The sequence below is a fragment of the Xenopus laevis genome, chromosome 9_10L (assembly GCF_017654675.1).
Source record: "Xenopus laevis strain J_2021 chromosome 9_10L, Xenopus_laevis_v10.1, whole genome shotgun sequence".
Lineage (NCBI taxonomy): Eukaryota > Metazoa > Chordata > Amphibia > Anura > Pipidae > Xenopus > Xenopus laevis.
This window is the reverse complement of record NC_054387.1, coordinates 37,250,851-37,270,527: the sequence shown is the minus strand read 5'-3', so window position 1 is coordinate 37,270,527 and position 19,677 is coordinate 37,250,851. Positions and strand designations below refer to the sequence as shown.

General features: G+C 39.1%; 1 protein-coding gene and 1 long non-coding RNA gene across 2 annotated transcripts; both read right to left on the bottom strand.

Annotated features, from left to right (window-relative positions):
• Window positions 1-4,123: 4,123 nt before the first annotated feature.
• Window positions 4,124-5,152, bottom strand: LOC121398186 (C3a anaphylatoxin chemotactic receptor-like; the record flags this gene model as incomplete). The annotated part of the gene is made up of 1 exon (XM_041577015.1): window positions 4,124-5,152. A coding segment is annotated over one exon (1,008 nt), but the record flags the coding sequence as incomplete, so codon positions are not given.
• Window positions 5,153-5,154: 2 nt separating this feature from the next.
• Window positions 5,155-18,101, bottom strand: LOC121398187. Its single transcript, XR_005964162.1, has 3 exons — window positions 17,855-18,101; window positions 7,596-7,807; window positions 5,155-5,257 (listed from the first exon to the last, which is right to left on the bottom strand). It is a non-coding gene; the product is annotated as an uncharacterized LOC121398187 (long non-coding RNA).
• Between the last annotated feature and the right edge of the window lie 1,576 nt (window positions 18,102-19,677).

The following is a 19,677-nucleotide window of genomic DNA, read 5'->3' as shown; positions in this document are numbered from 1 at the left end:
CAATATTTTTGGTTAAAGAAATCCAAGACTTTATTTCCATGATAAAGGGCTAGTCCACACGGGGAGATAGCCACGCGTTTGCGGTCGCGGCGACAAAGCGCCGCGCCAGTCGCCGCGACCGGCGCAGGCGACAGTTTTGTATGGGCGCCTATGTAAAAACGCCTGTGCTAACCACACGAGGCGATGCGCTTTTCAACAGTCGCCTGAAAATGCCTCGCCAGACTTTTTCAGGCGACTGTTGAAAAGCGCATCGCCTCGTGTGGTTAGCACAGGCGTTTTTACATAGGCGCCCATACAAAACTGTCGCCTGCGTCGGTCGCGGCGACTGGCGCGGCGCTTTGTCGCCGCGACCGCAAACGCGTGGCTATCTCCCCGTGTGGAATAGCCCAAAGTGTTCATTTTGCATGAGTCACGGACAGCATTATGTTTCTTTGCACTTAACACTTTTAGTTTTGAAGAGGCTCAACTTTATGAGTCATTTGTTTCCAAGCCCTTTAGATTGTAAGATCTCTGTTGCACTTCTTTGTTAATGTCCCGTTTATCAAAACATTATTGTAGTGGGCTTTTGTAACTTGCTGGTGCAATATCAATTAACAATGCTGATGATATAAAGGCAACCTGTATACCATGGCTTCCTTATCTTTTTGAGGCAATCTAGATCCCCTTGAACCCAACAAAACACCCCCACAAGCTGTGATTAGACCAGACACGATGCATACACTCGACAGACTTTTGGTAAAACTAACACACACTTGGAAACCCAACTAAAACCTCTGGATTAGGTGGATTTGTACAGAGACAGCAGACCTTTGACAATATTAGAAGTTTTCCTGTTTTGTTCACACACTGTAGATCGTGGGTGCCCACATTTTTTTTTTAAAAGAGTTGGGGAGCAACACAAGCATGAAAAAGTTCCAGGGGGCAAATAAGGGCTGATATTGGCAATTTGGCAGCCCCTATGTGGACTAGCAGTCTCAAGGGGGCTCTGGCAGTAAACCTGGTTTTTATGCAGCCAAAACTTGCCTTCAAGTCTGGAATTAAAAAATAAGCATCTGCTTTAAGGCTACATCCAAGGGGTTGGAGAGCAAAATGTTGCTCACAAGGCACTGGTTGGGGATCACTGCTATAGATGCTAAGTGATTGGAATGTTGCTGTTAGATAGTCTTGGTGACATATTTGATTCCACACAGATTTCTCAGATGAGACTGTAAGATTATGAAAATAAAGACTGTTCTGCAGTTTAGTGTGGCAAAGAGATCAGATGATTTTATAATGATTGGAAAATATTTACATAGACATAAATCATAAAAGAAATAAAAGGTCTAAAACAACAAAATCACAATAAGTATATAAACAAGTAAAACCAACACACCAAATGTATGCTAGAGAGACACACTCTAACTTAGATAGACACACTAAAATAACACACAATATAGCCCAACCACCTAATTCTTACCCCACACTTATGGACACTCAATGAAACCTTTAACCCTAGAGCAGGCCCGCAGGCCAATTGGGGCCAGTTTTCAAATTTACACCTGCCCTCAGCCTCCATCATGAAATTAAGAATAATGCGGCCCCCCAGCACAGTGCAATCAGGAATCTCATTGCCGTAGCAGTAATATTTGGGCACATTAGTGAAATGATCTGCCACTTGGTCTATACTGCTGTCTGTGTGCTGAAGGAGTTAGTAATAGACACGTACTGGAACAGAGTAAAGTGCCGCTCTCGCATACTTCTTTAGGGCTGAAGGTGCAATAGACGTACTGACGTGCCAGTACAGTAAACTAAAGACATATGTGAGAATGGTGCGTCACTATGTGCCATTACGTGTCTATTGCTAACACCTTCAGCACACAGGCAGCAATATAGACAATCATTTCACTAATCATATGCCCAAATATTACTGCTCTGAGAATAAGTCCAAACAGACTCCACTTCCTAAACGCTGTGTACATGTCCATCTCCAGGAGTGAATGACCCTGATCACAAGATAGCGATCTCGGAATGGATGTCAGGCTGAATGGTCGGCCCCCCACACATTTTCACCTCACCAAATCTGGCTCTTTATGCTAAAAGGTTGGACATCCCTGCCCTAGAGGAATCATACAGCTCAAGCATACCCTTAGTTCTGTATCTGGTCCAAGATGCAAGGTTCACTCTGTTCTGACAAGGTGGTCACTCCTCTCCTGGGCCCTGTGTGTTCACATTGCCCTACTGTAGACACATTTATACACAGGAGAGACCTGACTTTTAGAAGTTTTTAGACATCTCTCCTGTCCATTTGAATGATATTAACATATACCATTTAGTTATACAAAAAAACCTCCATTTGGGGTATTCAAGCCTCCACATGTCCATGGTTTTGTCCTGACTGTCTTTACTGACTAACTAAATATACACATCTACAGGAGCCCATTCAATTCTGGCTCCAATGAACTCTACACTCCTAGAGGGTGAATGGATCTCTCTCCATAAAATCTTTTTCATATTCTGTTGGTCAAGAATTGAAAGTGCTGTGGAATACTGGGACACAAGTGATGTGAGGACCACTTGTGACTGCGTTCAATAGCAGCAGTAAATTTTGAGTATTGGACAGCACCCAGTTATATTTATGTTCCTTTCAACCACTTTTTATCCAGATGATCACCCATAATCCAGGTTTGTCAAGCAGACGCTTCTGAATCTTGTGTCTCCTTCCAATGCATTATTATATAGTTGTGGCAAAGTCTCTGTATCAACAAACTCTTAAGGCAAGCAATGCTGATTCATATAGTCTCTAGGTATCTTTCACCTCTTACACATCTTACTGTCAGCTCTACCACAAGTTAGATACTGCAGATACTTGTAGAACAGTTACTGTGGGGATGAAGGATTCCAGCACCTTTTCCTTTGACCATACAGTGCGGTCTGTGGAGATCTTTTGTAATTCAGGTACAGTCTTTCAGAGCGGTACCTTATCCTTTTTATTATGCAGACTTCAGTTCTTCAGGGTGACTGAGAAAGAATACAGTGGCTGTAGGAAATTATATGTATAGTCTACTCAAAAGGGCAAATTTACTAAAGGGCGAAATGACTAATGCTGGCAAAAATTCGCCAGCGTGACGTCATTTTGGAACTTCGCCGATTTACTAACGGGTGCAGGCATAACTTCGCTAGCAAAAGAGGCTGGCGCTCATTCGCACTCAATTGCCAGACGAAGTTGCGCTCTGGCGAAGGTATGTAACTGCGCAAATTCACTAAGATGCGGATTTTATTGAACTTTACCTCTTGCGCACAACTTTCCTTTGCCACCTCAGACCAGGCGAAAAGGCATCTTTTCCTTTTTTCAGGATGATAGGCTGCAAAAGAGCATAACATTTTTTTGGGGTAACAGGCTTCCCCCCTACATTTCCTAACATATGGCACATAAACTATATACTGGACTCATGTGTCGGCATTTTAACAACTCTTATTTTCTTTTCTTAAGCTTCCCTGGGCTTGTGTAATGTATTTGCTGCAACATATACGACCCATTCAGCTTTAACTTCCGTATGCAAATTAGCCATCGCTAGCGCAACTTTGCCGAATTACCGCTAGCGCAACTTCGCCATCGTTCGGTGCCCTGGACGCAACTTCGCATGTTAGTGAATTAGCGTTACAAAAAGAATGCAGTGCAGTGTAGTGTCTGAAAGCACTATGGAATAAATTTGGGATCACCCCTATTGCAGCATCCAAAGGTATTGGCATTCTGTTTGTATTGCATTAATTACTGGCGTGTGGCTTGGCCAGAGCCATTACCGAACACCCCACAAACACTGAACTAAGTGAATTAGCGTTGTCTGAGTGAATTTTCACCGGGCGAAGTGTTGCGCTACCTGCGAAGCTGTCGCTGCGAATTTTCGCCGCTTAGTAAATTTGCCCCAAAGGGTACTATGCACTGTAGGTCAATTAGAGTGGTAAATCTTTCATCTCTATCTCAGCACTTCCATTTTACCTGTAATTCTTACCATCTAACCAAAAATATCAGGGACATGTTTGAAACACAAATACAAATGTAATGTTATAAAATGGAGTCTATGGGATACAGCTTTTTTGTAATTCAGAGCTTAGTGGATAATGGATTTCCGGATAATGGATCTCATACCTGTATTATAATAATTTATTATGGTTCCGCATAAGATTTTCCAGAGGTCGAGCTTCTTGAAAGCAACTGTCTTTTGCTACTTATGAAATCTGTAATTTCTGCTCTAAGCTGAGTACCAACCAGTGCATATATGAAAGGGTTTATACAGGAGTTAGTATAAGCTATGCTGGTCATTAGAGGCATAAACCTGTGCATCTGAGACATGAGTATAAGGTTGCGATTGTGCAGAGAGACCAGCAAAATAATCTGTGCTATAACCACTGGTGTCCATGTTATAAAAAAAAACAGAATAACAGTTATTATAATTCTGTACAGTCTGGAAGTATTCACTGACTCGGACTTTCTCACTTGCTGAGCAATAATTACATTGGAAAATAGTATGACAAACAATGGGATAAAGTAACCAACCACTAGAAAAGGAATTATAACGCAGTTTGTTAAAAAGTATGTTTCTACAATATCCACTTCGCATGCTGATTGGGGTGCAGGATAAGTATCTAGAGGTGCTCCAAGAAAGGGTGGTGCAGTTACGTCTCTGTTGCTAAGTCTGTGTGTAGTTATTCTCTGTTTAACATAAACCAGTTTGCACTGCACATTTTCCTGATAAATAACTTCATCGCTTAAAAAGAATATGGGAAGGCTGGACAGAGCTGTAATTACCCAAATCACTGTACAGGTTGCGTAACAAACACAGCGAGAGCTAAAGTTATGGTGCCATATTGGTTTAGCTGTTGCCAAAACCCTGTCGATGGTTAGGGTAGTTATGATAAAAATACTTGCATACATATTACACGTAGATACATAATTATATATTTTACATAGGTATCGTCCGAATAGCCACTTGTCTGTAAATAAGGCAACACAATAAAGAGGCAAACAGAAGACAAAGACAATATCTGCCACAGCCAAGTTCAGGAACCAAATCTTGCCAACGTGTTTCTTCATGTGGAATCCGGTAACCCAGATAACAAGAGCATTGCCCACTAAGCCCAGGGCACAGGTGAGTACAGATAACACAAAACTGGTGTAACGGATCGGATCTGAGATTTCAGTTAAATTTGCTGGAAAATTAGGGCTGTCAATGCAAGGATTCTGTGGCATCAAGCCTTCAGGAAATGTTGTCCCTTCTGTCTGAAAATGTAGAAATTGACAGTTACAGGCGAAGCCCAAAATACTGGGTAGAAATAATACAATTTTTTTAAAATATACATGAATGATTTATAGGGATGCACTGAATCCCTAATTTGCATATGCAAACTAGGATTTGGATCCGGTTCGGCCAGACAGACGGATTCAGACGAATCCAAATCCTGCTGAAAAGTGCTGAATCCCAAACCGAATCCTGGATTCAGTGTGTCCCTAATGATTTCCAACCTGCAGGACTCCAATTTTTGTTAAGAGCTAGCCATCCTTAATGTATCCAATTTCACTCAGTCAAATGTGGGGGTTGCCTTCCCGAACTGCAGTAAATGTTAATACTACCAGAACACTGGGAGGTGGATTTATCAAAAGTCGAATTTCGAATTCATGTCAATTTTTTTAAATTCGAATATACTCACAATTCGACTGGGGGTTATTTAAGAAAAATTCAAATACCTAATTGTATTTAATTCAAAATTTTCTCCGGAAAAAAAAACCCTTGAATGACAGGAAGGTTATTAAAATCTCCCAATGGTTCAACAGACCTCTGGCATTGACTTGTAAATTAACTCTGCAGGTTTTAGATGTGGAATAATTGAATTAGGACTGATTCCATGGTCGAGGTGTCATAAATCTCACATTCAAATCTACATTCGAATATGGAGATTAAAATTCGAATGTGTGAATTTTTAAATTTGAAAATTCAAATTATTGACTATTTGGCCCTTGATAAATCTGCCCCTAAGGGTTATGTTGATTGAGTTTATATGTATTTCAGTAGATTTAAACAATAGTGATCCAAATCAAGGGGAAAACTATATCCATAAATCCCCCTAGAACCCATACCTGCATTACTTTTGGGATACCAAGATGTGGTATTAATTGTTTTAATTAATTTGGAAGGTGCCAAAAGCTTTACAGCTGATAGGGACAGTTGTGATCTATTTTGCAATGAATTGTGCTCCTTCTGGGTAGGGTCATAAATCTTGTTGGATATCTCATAGTACATACAGTAGATTGCTCATAGTACAAGTTGATCCAGGGACTAGTCCGGATGCCATTTTGGAGTCAGGAAGGAATTTTATCCCCCTCTGAGGCAAATTGGAGAGACTTCAAATGTATTTTTTTTTTTGCCTTCCTCTGGATCAACTAGCAATTAGGCAGGTTAAAATAGAGTTAAAAGGTTGAACTTGATGGACGTGTGTCTTTTTTCAACCAGACTTAATATGTTACTATGTATGTATATAAATTATAATATATTGTAATATAAGGCTCCATGAAAGCTCATTAAAATGATTTTGTTACAGTTCTTTAACTGTTATCCAGAATTCTAGGGGCCTGGCGTTTTCTAGGTAAGGGGCCTTTCTGCAATTTGGATCTCCATATCTTGTCTACTTGAAAATCATTGAAACATTAATTAAAACCAGCAGGATTGTGTGGCCTCCCATAAGGAATAATGATTTATTATTATAGAGAAAAAGGAAATCATTTTTATAGAAAGGGAATTATTTGATTCTATGGGATATGGCCTTCCCATAATTTGTAGCTTTCTGGATAATGGGATTCCAGATAATTGATCCCATACCTGTAGTGTATGATGCAACTACAATCGTTGCCAAAGTTCCTCAGATCAGTCTTAAAGGAGAACTAAAGCTTAACTAAAGAGGTATGCCAGAAATGTTGTACATTATGTTTTGGGTTTCTATTCCAGTCCAAGGCAACCACAGCCCTATAGCAGTAAAGATCTGTGTCTCTAAAGATGCCCCAGTAGCTCCCTGTCTTCTTTTCTGCTCTGTGCAGTTATTGAGCTTAGGGAATGACTCAAAATATATAGTACACATTAAATACAAATGTTGCAATATAAAGGTGATCAGAAACCAGTGCAACTAGCATTTGAATTTAATAATCAGCCCTGTAGCATCAGCTTATATTACAGGCCAACCTCATTTTCTGCTTGATAATTTGCAACAACCCCTAGGCTTCGGGATGGACCCCGTCCACCCCGAAACATTGCTCCGCACTCCGCAATAAACAATTGAAGTGTTTCAGCAGACCTATGTGCCATTGGGTTTTTCTATTAGACTACTACTAGGAGGTGGTCAACCTCCACCTGTGTGTACCAGACTTCTCTGTACCGCCTATTGGATAGGAGGTGTGAGGTCCTACACCATTTGTATTCAGTATATAAAATATGCAATTTTTATCCATATTAATTTTTAGGGTTTAGTTCTCCTTTAACATAGTGGGCTACCTTTTAATTCTATATATTCATGCAAATTTTTTCATGCTTATTTTTTACATTCTGGTATGTGTTAATACATGCACTTACCAGTTTGTTCATTATTCAGTTGGAGAATGAGTCCTATTACTCCTCCAGTCCAAGGCTGTGGGTGCCCAGTAGTGACTAGTGTGGCTCCTTTGCCTCCTCTGACAAGCTTTTCTTTATAGGCACTCAAGAGAGTTTACGTGTAATAAGGAAGATCAACTTGAAGATCCGAGCACTGTTTTCATCCAAGGGAAGAAGGAACTGAGAATGGATGCCTAGAGGTATGATAAATAGTATATCAATAATATTATTGTATAAAAACCCCAAACATAATGTTAATTCTGTTGTGTGAACTGTGTTCTGTTGCTTTGGTGTTTGTTCAAAAGCCCTAGGCAACTAGTATTTACTTTGTTTAAAAAATACTAAATTTCGAAGCTAGGCAACTACATGGTTACATAGTTGGAAAAAAAAGGGTTCCCCAGGGGTACTATTAAGAACCAAAAGTGGGGCAATGGCCAACACTTACAGCATCTTGTTTTTGTCATACACCCTCTTACAAGAACACAGTATACTGCGTTTACATTAGCTCAATCAATTAGAGCAAAAGGTTCATTTCCCAGGATGCTCAAAGCATTAAGGCACTACTTTTTATAGAAACCTATATTTTTTCTATCATTAAAAAAGACAATTTACATCAGGAAAGAGGCTCGCCAATGGCAAATCATTTTCCTGCATTCACCAGGATACTTAAAGCTTCCACTCCTACCAAAATTATTATCTCCAACAACAATTTAGTTGGATGTCTGTACCTGAAGAATGCAGAATGACTGATGTAGATTCCCCTTTCTGCACTGGAAAATGTATGCTGCTGGGCATTCTTGTAATCGCTGCTGCTGCCTTTTTTTCTGCTGCTGTTATTGTGGTTGGAAGAGCTGAAGCATCCAATGTGGTCACTCCACTTACTCCAAATGGAATAACAGAATGGCAGGAGAGGACGTGGCAGAGAGGAGCTCCACAGGGATGCCAGGCATGGGAAGTGCATAACAGAGCACTGATGACCAAATAACTGTAAATGAATTGGTCACTTCTATCAAAAATATTGCAGTTAAGGCTAGTTAAATGGCTTGGGAGGGGAGGGTGTTTTTGGAATCCCGATGGAGTTTGCCAAAGTTCTTACACTGATTCCTTTCAAAGAGACATATCATATATTTAAATTAAGTAGTTTATCTTAAATACATGAAGAAAAATCAAGGCCTTGAGTAAATCACAGATGAAGTCAATTTTCAGAATGACCACAGGACAAATTTGCTGTATCTGACTGCACACAAGAGTATCTTATTAAAATCAATAGACATGGGGCACGGAGTGGATCTGCTTCTCTCAGCCTGAAAAAAATATGCAGGCTGTGAGCAGCAAAGCCTACACTCTATCTGCCATTGCTCTAATAATATCCCACACCTGAGTCAGCATCTTGTTAACGCATGAATCCATAGGCCAACAGGAACTGTTTGCAACTCTACATAAATTATTTAACTCAATGTTGGGAAAACCACCTGATTAATTAATTGATAGAGCACATTGTGAGCTCAGACCAAGGGATCCCAATTCAGATATCCCTCGTGATATAATCTTCCGTATCCACTTTTACAATGTGAAAGAGGCCCTGATGTTGAAAGCCAGAGACTCAAGAGTAATTCACTTTGAATTTATGCAACTAAAGTTTTTCCAAGATCTATCAAGGAACACATTAAGACAACGACGCGCACTAAACCCAATTCTGGATTTGCTGAAGGAACACTCTATCAAATACAGACGGGGATTCCCCTTTGCATTGATTGTGATAAGGCAGGGAAAATCTATTCTCATAAGGACCCACAAGGATATACCACATTTTCTGAAGGCCCTAAATCTCCCTCCGGTTGCAATAGAAAACTGGGAAATGATGACTTGGGAACTACCACAGCCTAAACCAGGCAGAAACGCCACATTAACAAGCACTCGACACTCAAACGATGCTAAACTAACTAGCGGTCATAACTCTCCTCCTAAAAGACGGATTATAGAGACCTGAACTGATACCCTGATACGGCATCCTAAGGAGTTTTAGGAAAAGGTTATCATAAATATTGGTTTATGTCCTAATATTAATATAAGGTTCACCCATCACACTAACCTTTTATCTTACAGGGAAACGGAAGTCTTATGAAGGTTAATATGTTGGCTCTAATAGAAAAGAGCTAGTTTAAACCCAGTTCTGTTTCAACCTATGCCCCCACATAGGTATTTGCTCAGTGGGCAGGACGGCCCAGCAGAAAGTTATGTTTGTTTATTTTGTAGAAATGTCTTACTTAAACAGAAGTTCTTACCCAAAGGGTTACAGTTCTTAAAGATACTGTTTGCATTGTTTTTATATGTACTTTACACATTTCGTTCACAAGGCCACTCACTACAAAAGATCAAGCACATATGTATTGATCATGGCTAATTGTACTATATGCTCCTATAATGTCCAGGGATTTAACACACCAAACAAAAGATCTCAGTTATTAAATGGGTTACACAAGCAAAAAGTAATGATAGCATTTTTTCAAGAAACACATTTTAGAGGGAATAGGCCACAAATGTCAAATAAATATTATAAAAATTGGTTGTTTAGCGATAATCTTGAAAGTAAAAGCAAAGGTGCGGCAATCGCATTCCATCATCAACTCCCGTGTAGATTACTGGACTCCATGATAGACCCACTTGGCAGATTTGTCTTTGCCAAAATAGAAATTCACAACCATAAGATAACATTGGCAAATTGTTATGCCCCAAACACAAAACAATCTCTGTTCCTAGATAAAGTACTGACAAAGATGGAAGAGTTTTCTGAAGGCCCTCTCACTCTTGGCGGTGATCTTAATGTAGTGATTGAGCCATTATTAGATTCTTCCACAGGGAGGTCAAGTCTACCATATAAAACCATACAAAATATTAAATCTCTGTTGCACTCTAATCAATTGATGGATTCTTGGCAGATTAACCATCCAAGAGATAAAGATTTTACTTATATCTCACAGGTACATCAACAATATAGCAGGATAGACTATCTGTTTATTTCACATTTTATACTAAATTGGGCGCGGCGATGTGATATTGGAATGCAGTTGCTATCAGACCATGCTCCAGTACGCTTACAGCTCTCAATACCTTTTATTAATAAAAGAGACTGGACATGGAAGTTGAATGTTTCATTTTTTCAAGATGCTGACTGTCTGCAGGATGTTAAAAATATTACACAAACATTCACTGAAACACATAGAGATGTTACAACACATTCTTCCATAAAATGGGAGGCTCTGAAGGCAGTACTCAGGGGAGTATTGATAAAACATGGCACTAGGATCAAAAAGACGTGGGCGGAATATCTGGCGGGCTTATTTCGCAAAGCAACGGAACTAGAGCAAGCTCACACAAATTATGCAAGAACTTACTGCTACTAGGGAACTAATTAAAGCAGAACTGAATAAAAGATCGATGTATGCACTATAAAAATGTAAAAGCATGTTCTATGAACACAGTAATAAGCCCCGCAGATTTCTTGCAAGAGCCATAAAACAAAAACAAATAAATTCCTTCATACAGGCAATGAAAACTAAGCAGGATAAGATAGTGTATACGACACAACAGATTGCAGTTGCCTTACAGAAATACTACACTGAATTATACAATTTTAAAACCCCCCACAATAGAAATAGAGATAAACATGTACACAAAATTAAGCAGTATATATTGCGCACAGCGCTGCCTACATTAAATCCTGAAGTAGTTGAAAGTCTAGAAAACCCTATAGCAGCACAAGAACTAATACTTGCTATCAAAAACACACCAAGGGGAAAAGCACCAGGGCCAGATGGCTTCTCAGCACCATTTTATAAATCTCTAAAAAATTAATTGGTGGATCAGATGCTAAAAGCCTTTAATGACCTAGCCCTGTTCCAAAACAGGTACCCTCCACATTGGAAGCGCATATACTGTAACACTAATTCCAAAACCTGGAAAGGACCCCCTGGCGTGCTCCAGCTATAGACCCATATCCCTGTTAAATGTGGATATCAAAATTCTCGCTGACAGGCTAAAGGTCTATTTGCCTGACCTTATTGATCAAGATCAGGTGGGCTTTATCCCACATAGGGAAGCCAAAGACAACACCCTGAAGACCCTGACATTAATAAATTACTTCCAAAAGAATGGGATCCCCATGCTGGCCCTGTCGACAGATGCCGAAAAGGCATTCGACAGGGTCAGCTGGGATTTTTTACATGAAATCCTTTAGCAAATTGGCTTAGGCACAAAGATGAGGTAGTCTTGTGTCAGGGAGCTGTTTTCTGGTTACTTTCCCATTGTTCTGCTGATGGGGTAGGAGGGGGTGATATCACTCAAACTTGCAGTGGAGCAGTAAAGATTGGCTGAAGTTTATCAGAGCACTGGGGGTACCTGGGAATCTAACAATATGTCTAACCCTATGTCAGATTTCAAAATTAAATATAAAAAAAATTTGTTTGCTTTTTTGAAAAAAAAAAAAGAATTTCAGTGCTTTAGTCTGCTAGAGCAGTACTATTAACTGATGCATTTATTTAAAAAAATGTTTTTTTTATCGAATTTGGCCGTTTTCAGTCGAACAAAAATCGTTCGATCGTACGATGAAATCCTTCGAATCGGACGATTTGAACGATTTCATTGATCGATCGAACGATTTTCCTTCGATTTCTAAAGACTTAGCCAGATGTTGGCTATGGGTTCTAGGAGGTCCTCATAGGCTAACATAGCAATTCAGCAGGGTTAAGATGGCAAAGTGTCAAAGTCGAACTTTTTTAAAGGGACAGTACTTCGATTTTCGAAGTCAATCTTTTTTTACTTTGAATCAAAGTCAAACGTAGGCCTATTCGATGGTCGAAGTACGCAAAAATAGTTCAAAATTCGACCCTTAGTAAATCTGCCCCTTACTGTGGGGATGAAGGATTCCAGCACCTTTTCCTTTGGCCATACAGTGCGGTCTGTGGAGATCTTTTGTAATTCAGGTACACACACTTTAGTCGGTACCTTATCCTTTTTATTATGCAGACTTAGGGGCCAATTTACAAAAGGGAGAAGTGACTAACGCTGGTGAAAATTCGCTAGCATGACGTCATTTTGGAACTTCGCCGATTTACTAACGTGCACAGGCATAACTTTGCTAGCGAAAGAGACTGCCGCTGGCACTCATTCGCACTCAATCTCCAGACTAAGTTGCGCTCTGGAGAATGGATGTAACTAAGATGTGGATTTTACTGAATGTTACCTCTTGCGCACGACTTTCCTTCGCCACCTCAGACCAGGTGAAGGGCAATAGAGTAGATAGAACTTCCTCAAAATTTTGTTGAAAATTTTTAGGAAAAAAATATAAGCGACATGTTTAAAACACAAATGTAATGTTATATTTACACTTAGAGGCTGATTTACTAAAACTCAACTTTTAAAATCCACGATTTTAACTGTTTTATCGATAATTTATACAATTATAAAAAAACAAGCATTCATTTGTATCGTACAAGTTTATCGAGTTTTTTCTGCAAAAGCTCAACTTTTTTGAATTTTATTGGATTATGCGGCGCAGCTCAAGGTATCAAGAAACAACTTCAGGGACATCTGCCATTGAATTAAAAATTGAGGTTTAATAAATGGGCCCCTTATTTTCTGTATTGTGGAACGTTTGTACATTGTAAAGTATTTTAATTATAGGTATACCATAAAGCATACACAAACACTAACTACCCCATAGCTCGATAACTGAGCCTCACAGATAATCTTTATTACAAATTCATTATCCATACAAATAACATAATTTTAAAAAGTAGTAAAAACCACGATAAACACCATATCCTTGTCACCAATACAGAGAAAGTATGATTGTGTTTACTATAAGAAGTATAATAAGAAGTGTATAACTGAACAACTAGTTTGTTCGAACTAAAGTAGTAATTTAGCAGTATAGACAGCACTGCAAATTTACTATATAGAAGTTGCTACAAAAACAGTCTAAATACCATAAGTAAACAGACAATTAAAGATATTAGGGTGTGCCCTTGTCCTCTACTACTTTGTTAGTATTAAATTGTTACGGGTGTGGTACATTCTGGGTGAATGCTCTAAATTTGTGTTTTGTTTAAAGGATCATTTGCATTACAATGTTTTGTGTTATTTTTTTTCTTTTTAGCTTTCTTGATCACCATCTACCTCATTATGTGTAGGAGTATGCAAGGTTGCTTCTGGAAATGATATGCAATATGCTTTTAATCTTTCTAGACTTCAATGTCTTTCTGCATATCCTGGAGTAGCGTGGTTATTTCTGAAATGGGTGGCGAGGATTTCATATTTGCATTTGAACCCATTGTTGCAGTACAGTTTCTAGCTATGTATCCACGATTACCACAGGCATAGCAGTTCCTTCTGGAGAGACTGGATGAAACTCTGGGCCTTCCTGTGTTAAATCTCCTTAAAGGGATTCTGTCATGATTTTTATGATGTTGTTTTTATTTTTAAATTACACTGTTTACATCTAGCAAATAATTCACTCTACAATATAGAATTTAATTCCTGAACCAGCAAGTGTATTTTTTTTAGTTGTAATATTGCTGTGTAGGTGCCATCTGAGGTCATTTTGCCTGGTCATGTGCTTTCAGAAAGAGCCAGCACTTTAAGATGGATCTGCTTTCTGGCAGGCTGTTGTTTTTCCTACTCAATGTAACTGAATGTGTCACAGTGGGACCTGGATTTTACTATTGAGTGCTGTTCTTAGTTCTACCAGGCAGCTGTTATCTTGTGTTAGGGAGCTGCTACAGTATCTGTTTACCTTCCGATTGTTCTGTTGTTAGGCTGCTGGGGGGGGGGGGAGGGTGATATCACTCCAACTTATAGTGCAGAAGTAAAGAGTGACTGAAGTTTATTAGAGCTCAAGTCACATGACTGGGGGCAACTGGAAAACTGACCATATGTTTAGCCCCATGTCAGATTTTAAAATGAAATATAAAAAAATGTGTTTGCTCTTTTGATAAATGGATTTCAGTGCAGAATTCTGCAGGAGCAGCACTATTAACGGATGACTTAAACCCTTATGACAATCTCTCACCACAGATTCTGCTCTTTTAAAAAATGTATTACTTCCCTCTACATGTTGACTGGGCCTACAGTTAACCCAAAATAGCTGATCAATTTCAGGAAGGGACTATTAAAGGAGTGCAGATTTGAACATGTGGTCTTCAAGGTCTGCCCTTGCTGGTCTTTGCACAGTGCAGCTGTATAATCCATAGAGGTGTTCTGAAAAGGCCTTCAGTGGCTCCTCTCTCCTTTGCTTGCAGGTAACAAAATCTGAGTGGGCAAAGTTTATATCCCAACCTAAAATATCTAAAATAGCATCTAATAGACTTTGCAATGATGATATGTCCTATAACAGAACAGAACTAGGGATACTGGCTTATATGTCATGAATTAAGCCGCTAACAATGACATTAAAAAGTTCAAGTTTTGTTTTTTCTAAACATTTGAGGGTTTTTTTTCACAAAAAACTAACATTTTTAGAGCTGTATTATGCAACAAAGCAGCAAAAAATCCAAATCAGAAAATAGTCATCTAAAAGTCAGTGGCAGAGGTCCCATTAAACATTTGATATTTTTTGCCTGTTTTGGTTTTGTGTTTGATGCGGGTTTTTGCTTGAAAACTAGATAAATTTGAGTTTTTTTAAAACTTTAAACTTGAAAAATTTTAGGTATTCCTAAAAACCCAAGTTTGTTTTTTTTTTTTTTAATCTGATTCGAGTTTAGTTATTAGTAAATTAGCCAAATTCATGAATGGGAGTTAGGTCAAGTTTGTTTCTGGTAAAATATGAGAAAAAAAAGCAAGTGTTAGTAAATAACCCCCTATATATCACTGTCCTCAAGATCATTATGAACCTTCTGGAAATTCTTAATGCAGAGCATAAGCTCTACAGAGTCATTGCCTATCCTTACAAGTCCAAGCTCCTGCTCAGAATAGTTGGATCCCTATTGAACAGTGATGTCTCTACCCTTCTCACCATTTGTCCCAATCTTTATATTCCGACTTTTGTTTTTGATTTGCCTCACCAACATAACCCTTGGACTGGGGGTTTCATGGGATATGACCACTGTATAAAATTTTGACCTAATTGAGTAACAGATGTTGACTTTAACTGGATTCATGCCCATTGCCTCAAGGTAGAACACACACCAACAGTATATACACGGTATATATCAGTCTTTATATGCACTGCTATTGGAGCCATAGGTGCAGCACTTTTTGCATTATCATTCATGTCACATAAACTGTGTTCTACAGATTCCAAGTTACCTGTGATAGGATTTTCTGGCACATTAAAAGCTGCACCAACTGCATCATCCTTTCTTCTTTAAATGTGCTTTTAAGCTCTGGATCTCAGTTTCCCACTTGAAACGATCAACTCTTGGTTGGTTAGGTGATGCAACAAGACAACAAATAGCTCCCTCTACATCTTTTAATCACCCAAAAAAATTCACAATTGTCACTCTTTAAGGTAGTTATACACATGGCTAAGGCAGTACTTGCCGTACTTTAAGTGCTTTGTAATGATCTTTCAGATCTTCTCATTTTTCCTCCAATGCCTTATTCTGATCTTTGAGAATTTTATAGTTCTCTGCAATCCAACAGGCAGAAAATAGCAAAGCTCTCCTACCCTTCTTGTTTGGTAAGACCTTTTCTTTAATTGTATTTCTTACAAAATGTTTGACCTGCTACCACTGCATCTACACCTTGCATACACTTAAACAGATCCCCAGTGTTTTCACCATTGCAATCTTTTTTGTTAATCCCTTCCATGTCTACTACTAAACAATGTATGTTCTATGTAGTAAATATTTGTATTGTTAGTAATCTCAATGCCACCCAAATATCTGTCTCCTGCCTGGCTGAGCCAGTTATGTAATATTATGAAAATAAAGACTGTTCTGCAGTTTATTGTGGCGAAGAGATCACCAAAAAAATTTAAAAATGATTTTATAATGATTGGAAAATATTTACATACACAAAATAAAAGATCTAACTACAATAAGCATATAAACACCAATACACCAAATACACACTAGAAAGACACACTAAAATAACACACAATATAGCCCAACCACCTAATTCTTACCCATCAATTATGGACATCTCCTAGATGAATTACACACCCCAAGTATATGTTTCCTTAGTTTAGTTAGGTGTCTGGTCCAAGATGCAAGGTTTACCTCTGGTCTGGCAAGGTGGTCACTCTTGGGCCCTTTGTGTTCACTCCACCCTACTGTATACCCACTTATATACAGGAGAGACCTTGCTTCTAGAAGTTTCTAAAAGTCTCTTCTGATTGATCCATTTGAATGATAGTAGCATATTCCAGTTTGTTATAAGAAGTTATCCATTCACCTGTAACAGGACTGAGCAGTGGCGTAACTAGACCCCTAAGGGCCCCGGTACAGAAATTTACAACTGGGCCCCCCTAAAGGGATTGCTCACCTATGAGTTAACTTTTAGTATGATATAGAGAGTGATATTCTGAGACAATTTGCAATTGGTTTTCATTTTATTTTATTTGTGGTTTTTGAGTTATTTAGCTTTTTATTCAGCAGCTCTCCAGTTTGCAATTTCAGCAGCCTGGTTGCTAGAGACCAAATTCCCCTAGCAACCATGCAGCGATTTGAATAAGAGACTGGAATATGAAAAGGAGAGGCCTGAGTACACAAATGAGTCATTAAAAAGTAGCAACAACAGTTAATGAAAAAGTTACACGTAAAAAGGACATGTCAAATTGAGGTTTCACTGTAATATAATGGATAATGTACCCCCTACTGTAAATGATAAGAATATTAGAAGTCACTGAGGGGTTCTGTGACCATTGTGCTTAGTACAGGGAATACCTATGCTGCCATAGTTTTATGGGATCTCTCTGTACAGACTATGAGCAAACTTAGGGGCTGTTCCTGTCGAATTTAGATCAAGGCACAACATCTCATTTTAGAAAAATCATTCTGAGAAAAAAAGTCACTGATACAATTTTTATTTATAACTCCCAAAAAATTTAGAAGAATGATCATAATTGCAATTCCACGTATAATACCCCAGAACTAAAAGCAGGATAAACACAGAACTCATAGTAAGGTGGCACAGTGACAGATTCAAAGATAATACCCCCTGAACAAAGTTATTTTTTGTACAATAACCTCAAAAAATATATAAAAATACATATTATAACATATCTAAGATGAAGTTCTTACCAGTAGTAGTTCTCCTAGCACTGACAGGTTGGGTGGGGGAGTGGGATTTTAGGAAAGTAGCAACAGCCAACAAGTTTCTCCAGAGCGTAGGGCAAAGAAAATTCTTTCCTGCCCCTCCTGATAAGGACTCAACCTGTGGGGGGGAATGTAAATCACTGACAGCGAGCTTGTGATTTGATCACTGCAGCTCTTCTATTCTTCCGGTAATCGTCCTGCTGCTGCTTACCCTTGCCTGATGGCAGCTGAGTCTGAAGACAGGAAGATCCCATTCACAAGCAGAAGGGGGGGGCGGGGGTGCGTCACACTAAAGAAACTAATCAGAACGGAGCCAGCAGATCTGTCAAGTATGCAAGTGATCATTGGTGGGGAGGAAGTAATAGTGAGTCCTAGATCCTCTTGCCAAGCAGGACTGAGGGGCCCCCACAGGTGCAGGGCCCAATTGGTCCAATCGGCCTAAGGTTGGGGCACTTGGGCACACTGTGTGCAGAGACATTGGTGGAGGAGGAACGACAGGACTTTGTGGTTCCTTCCATCGCTGGGCCTGATTGGATGCAATGTGCCCGTGCCACTAGTGATGTGTCATTCATTTCCTGCGACGCGACGGGCCCCAAAAAGTTTGCAGGGGTTCGGGCCATGGTGCAACTGCACCCTATGCGCCCCTGATAGTTCCGCCACTGCGTAAGAGGTAACGTTTACTAAAAGCCACATCTTAGTGAATTTGCGTAGTTACGTCCCATCGCCAGAGCGCAACTTTGCCAGGTGTAAGGGAGCGAATTACCGCTAGAGTCTATCTTCTTCGCTAGCGAAGTTACACCTGCGCCAGTTAGTAAATCGACGAAGTAACAAAATTACGTCACGCTGGCGAATTTTCGCTAACGTTAGTCACTTTGCCCTTTAGTAAATCTGCCCCTAAGTTTGCCCAGGAGTAGTAACCCATAGCAACCAATAAGATGTTTGCCTTTAAACTGGTGGCTAGTAAATGTTACCTGCTGATTGGCTGATATGATTTATTACTCCAGTCCGGGGCAAACTTAATGCCTTTCACTTCATAACCCCCAAACTATTTTATTTATTAACAACCCTTCTTCTCCCAACAAATCTAAATAGGATTTATTTTATGTATGTAAGAAGACATACAGCTTGCATATAAATAGAGGCTAATACAAGATGTAACAAGAGCCTATTTGCCCACTAAAACATGCAGTCTACATGGAGAATAGGTGTGAGTTTAGGAATATCTGATGGCTGGTAGGAAATATCTTATTTTACAGATGAGGGGATTGACTGGGGGATGACCAGCAGACGGAAAATTGAGGAAATATCTCATGGGGCATTTGTAATATTTATATAGGGCTACTTGTGTACTGTACATTAAAACAATATAAAAAAACAGACAGGGATTAATACAATAATTGATTACTGTTGAGACAAGAGGAAGAAAGTGGTTGAAGCAGTACCACCAATAGTGCTCCAAGTGGAGCTGGTCCTTAGATTTAGTTCTAAAGAGACTAAAGGTTGTTTTTTTCCTCAGGGAATTCAGGGCTTTAATAATAATAAAGCTTGCTCAAGAAACAGCTCAGAATGTGACCTATTATCCGGAATGCTTTGGACTTGGGGTTTTCCAGATAATGGATCTTCATACCTTAAATCTATTAGAAAGTCGTGTAAGCATTAAATAACCACAATAGGCTGATTTTGCTTCCAGTAAGGAAGAATTATATCTTTCCATAATTCATAGATTTCTGGATAACAGGTTTCTGGATAACGGATCCCATACTTGTACAAAGTTTATAACATAGTAGGGAAAGAGAGCTATACTTTCA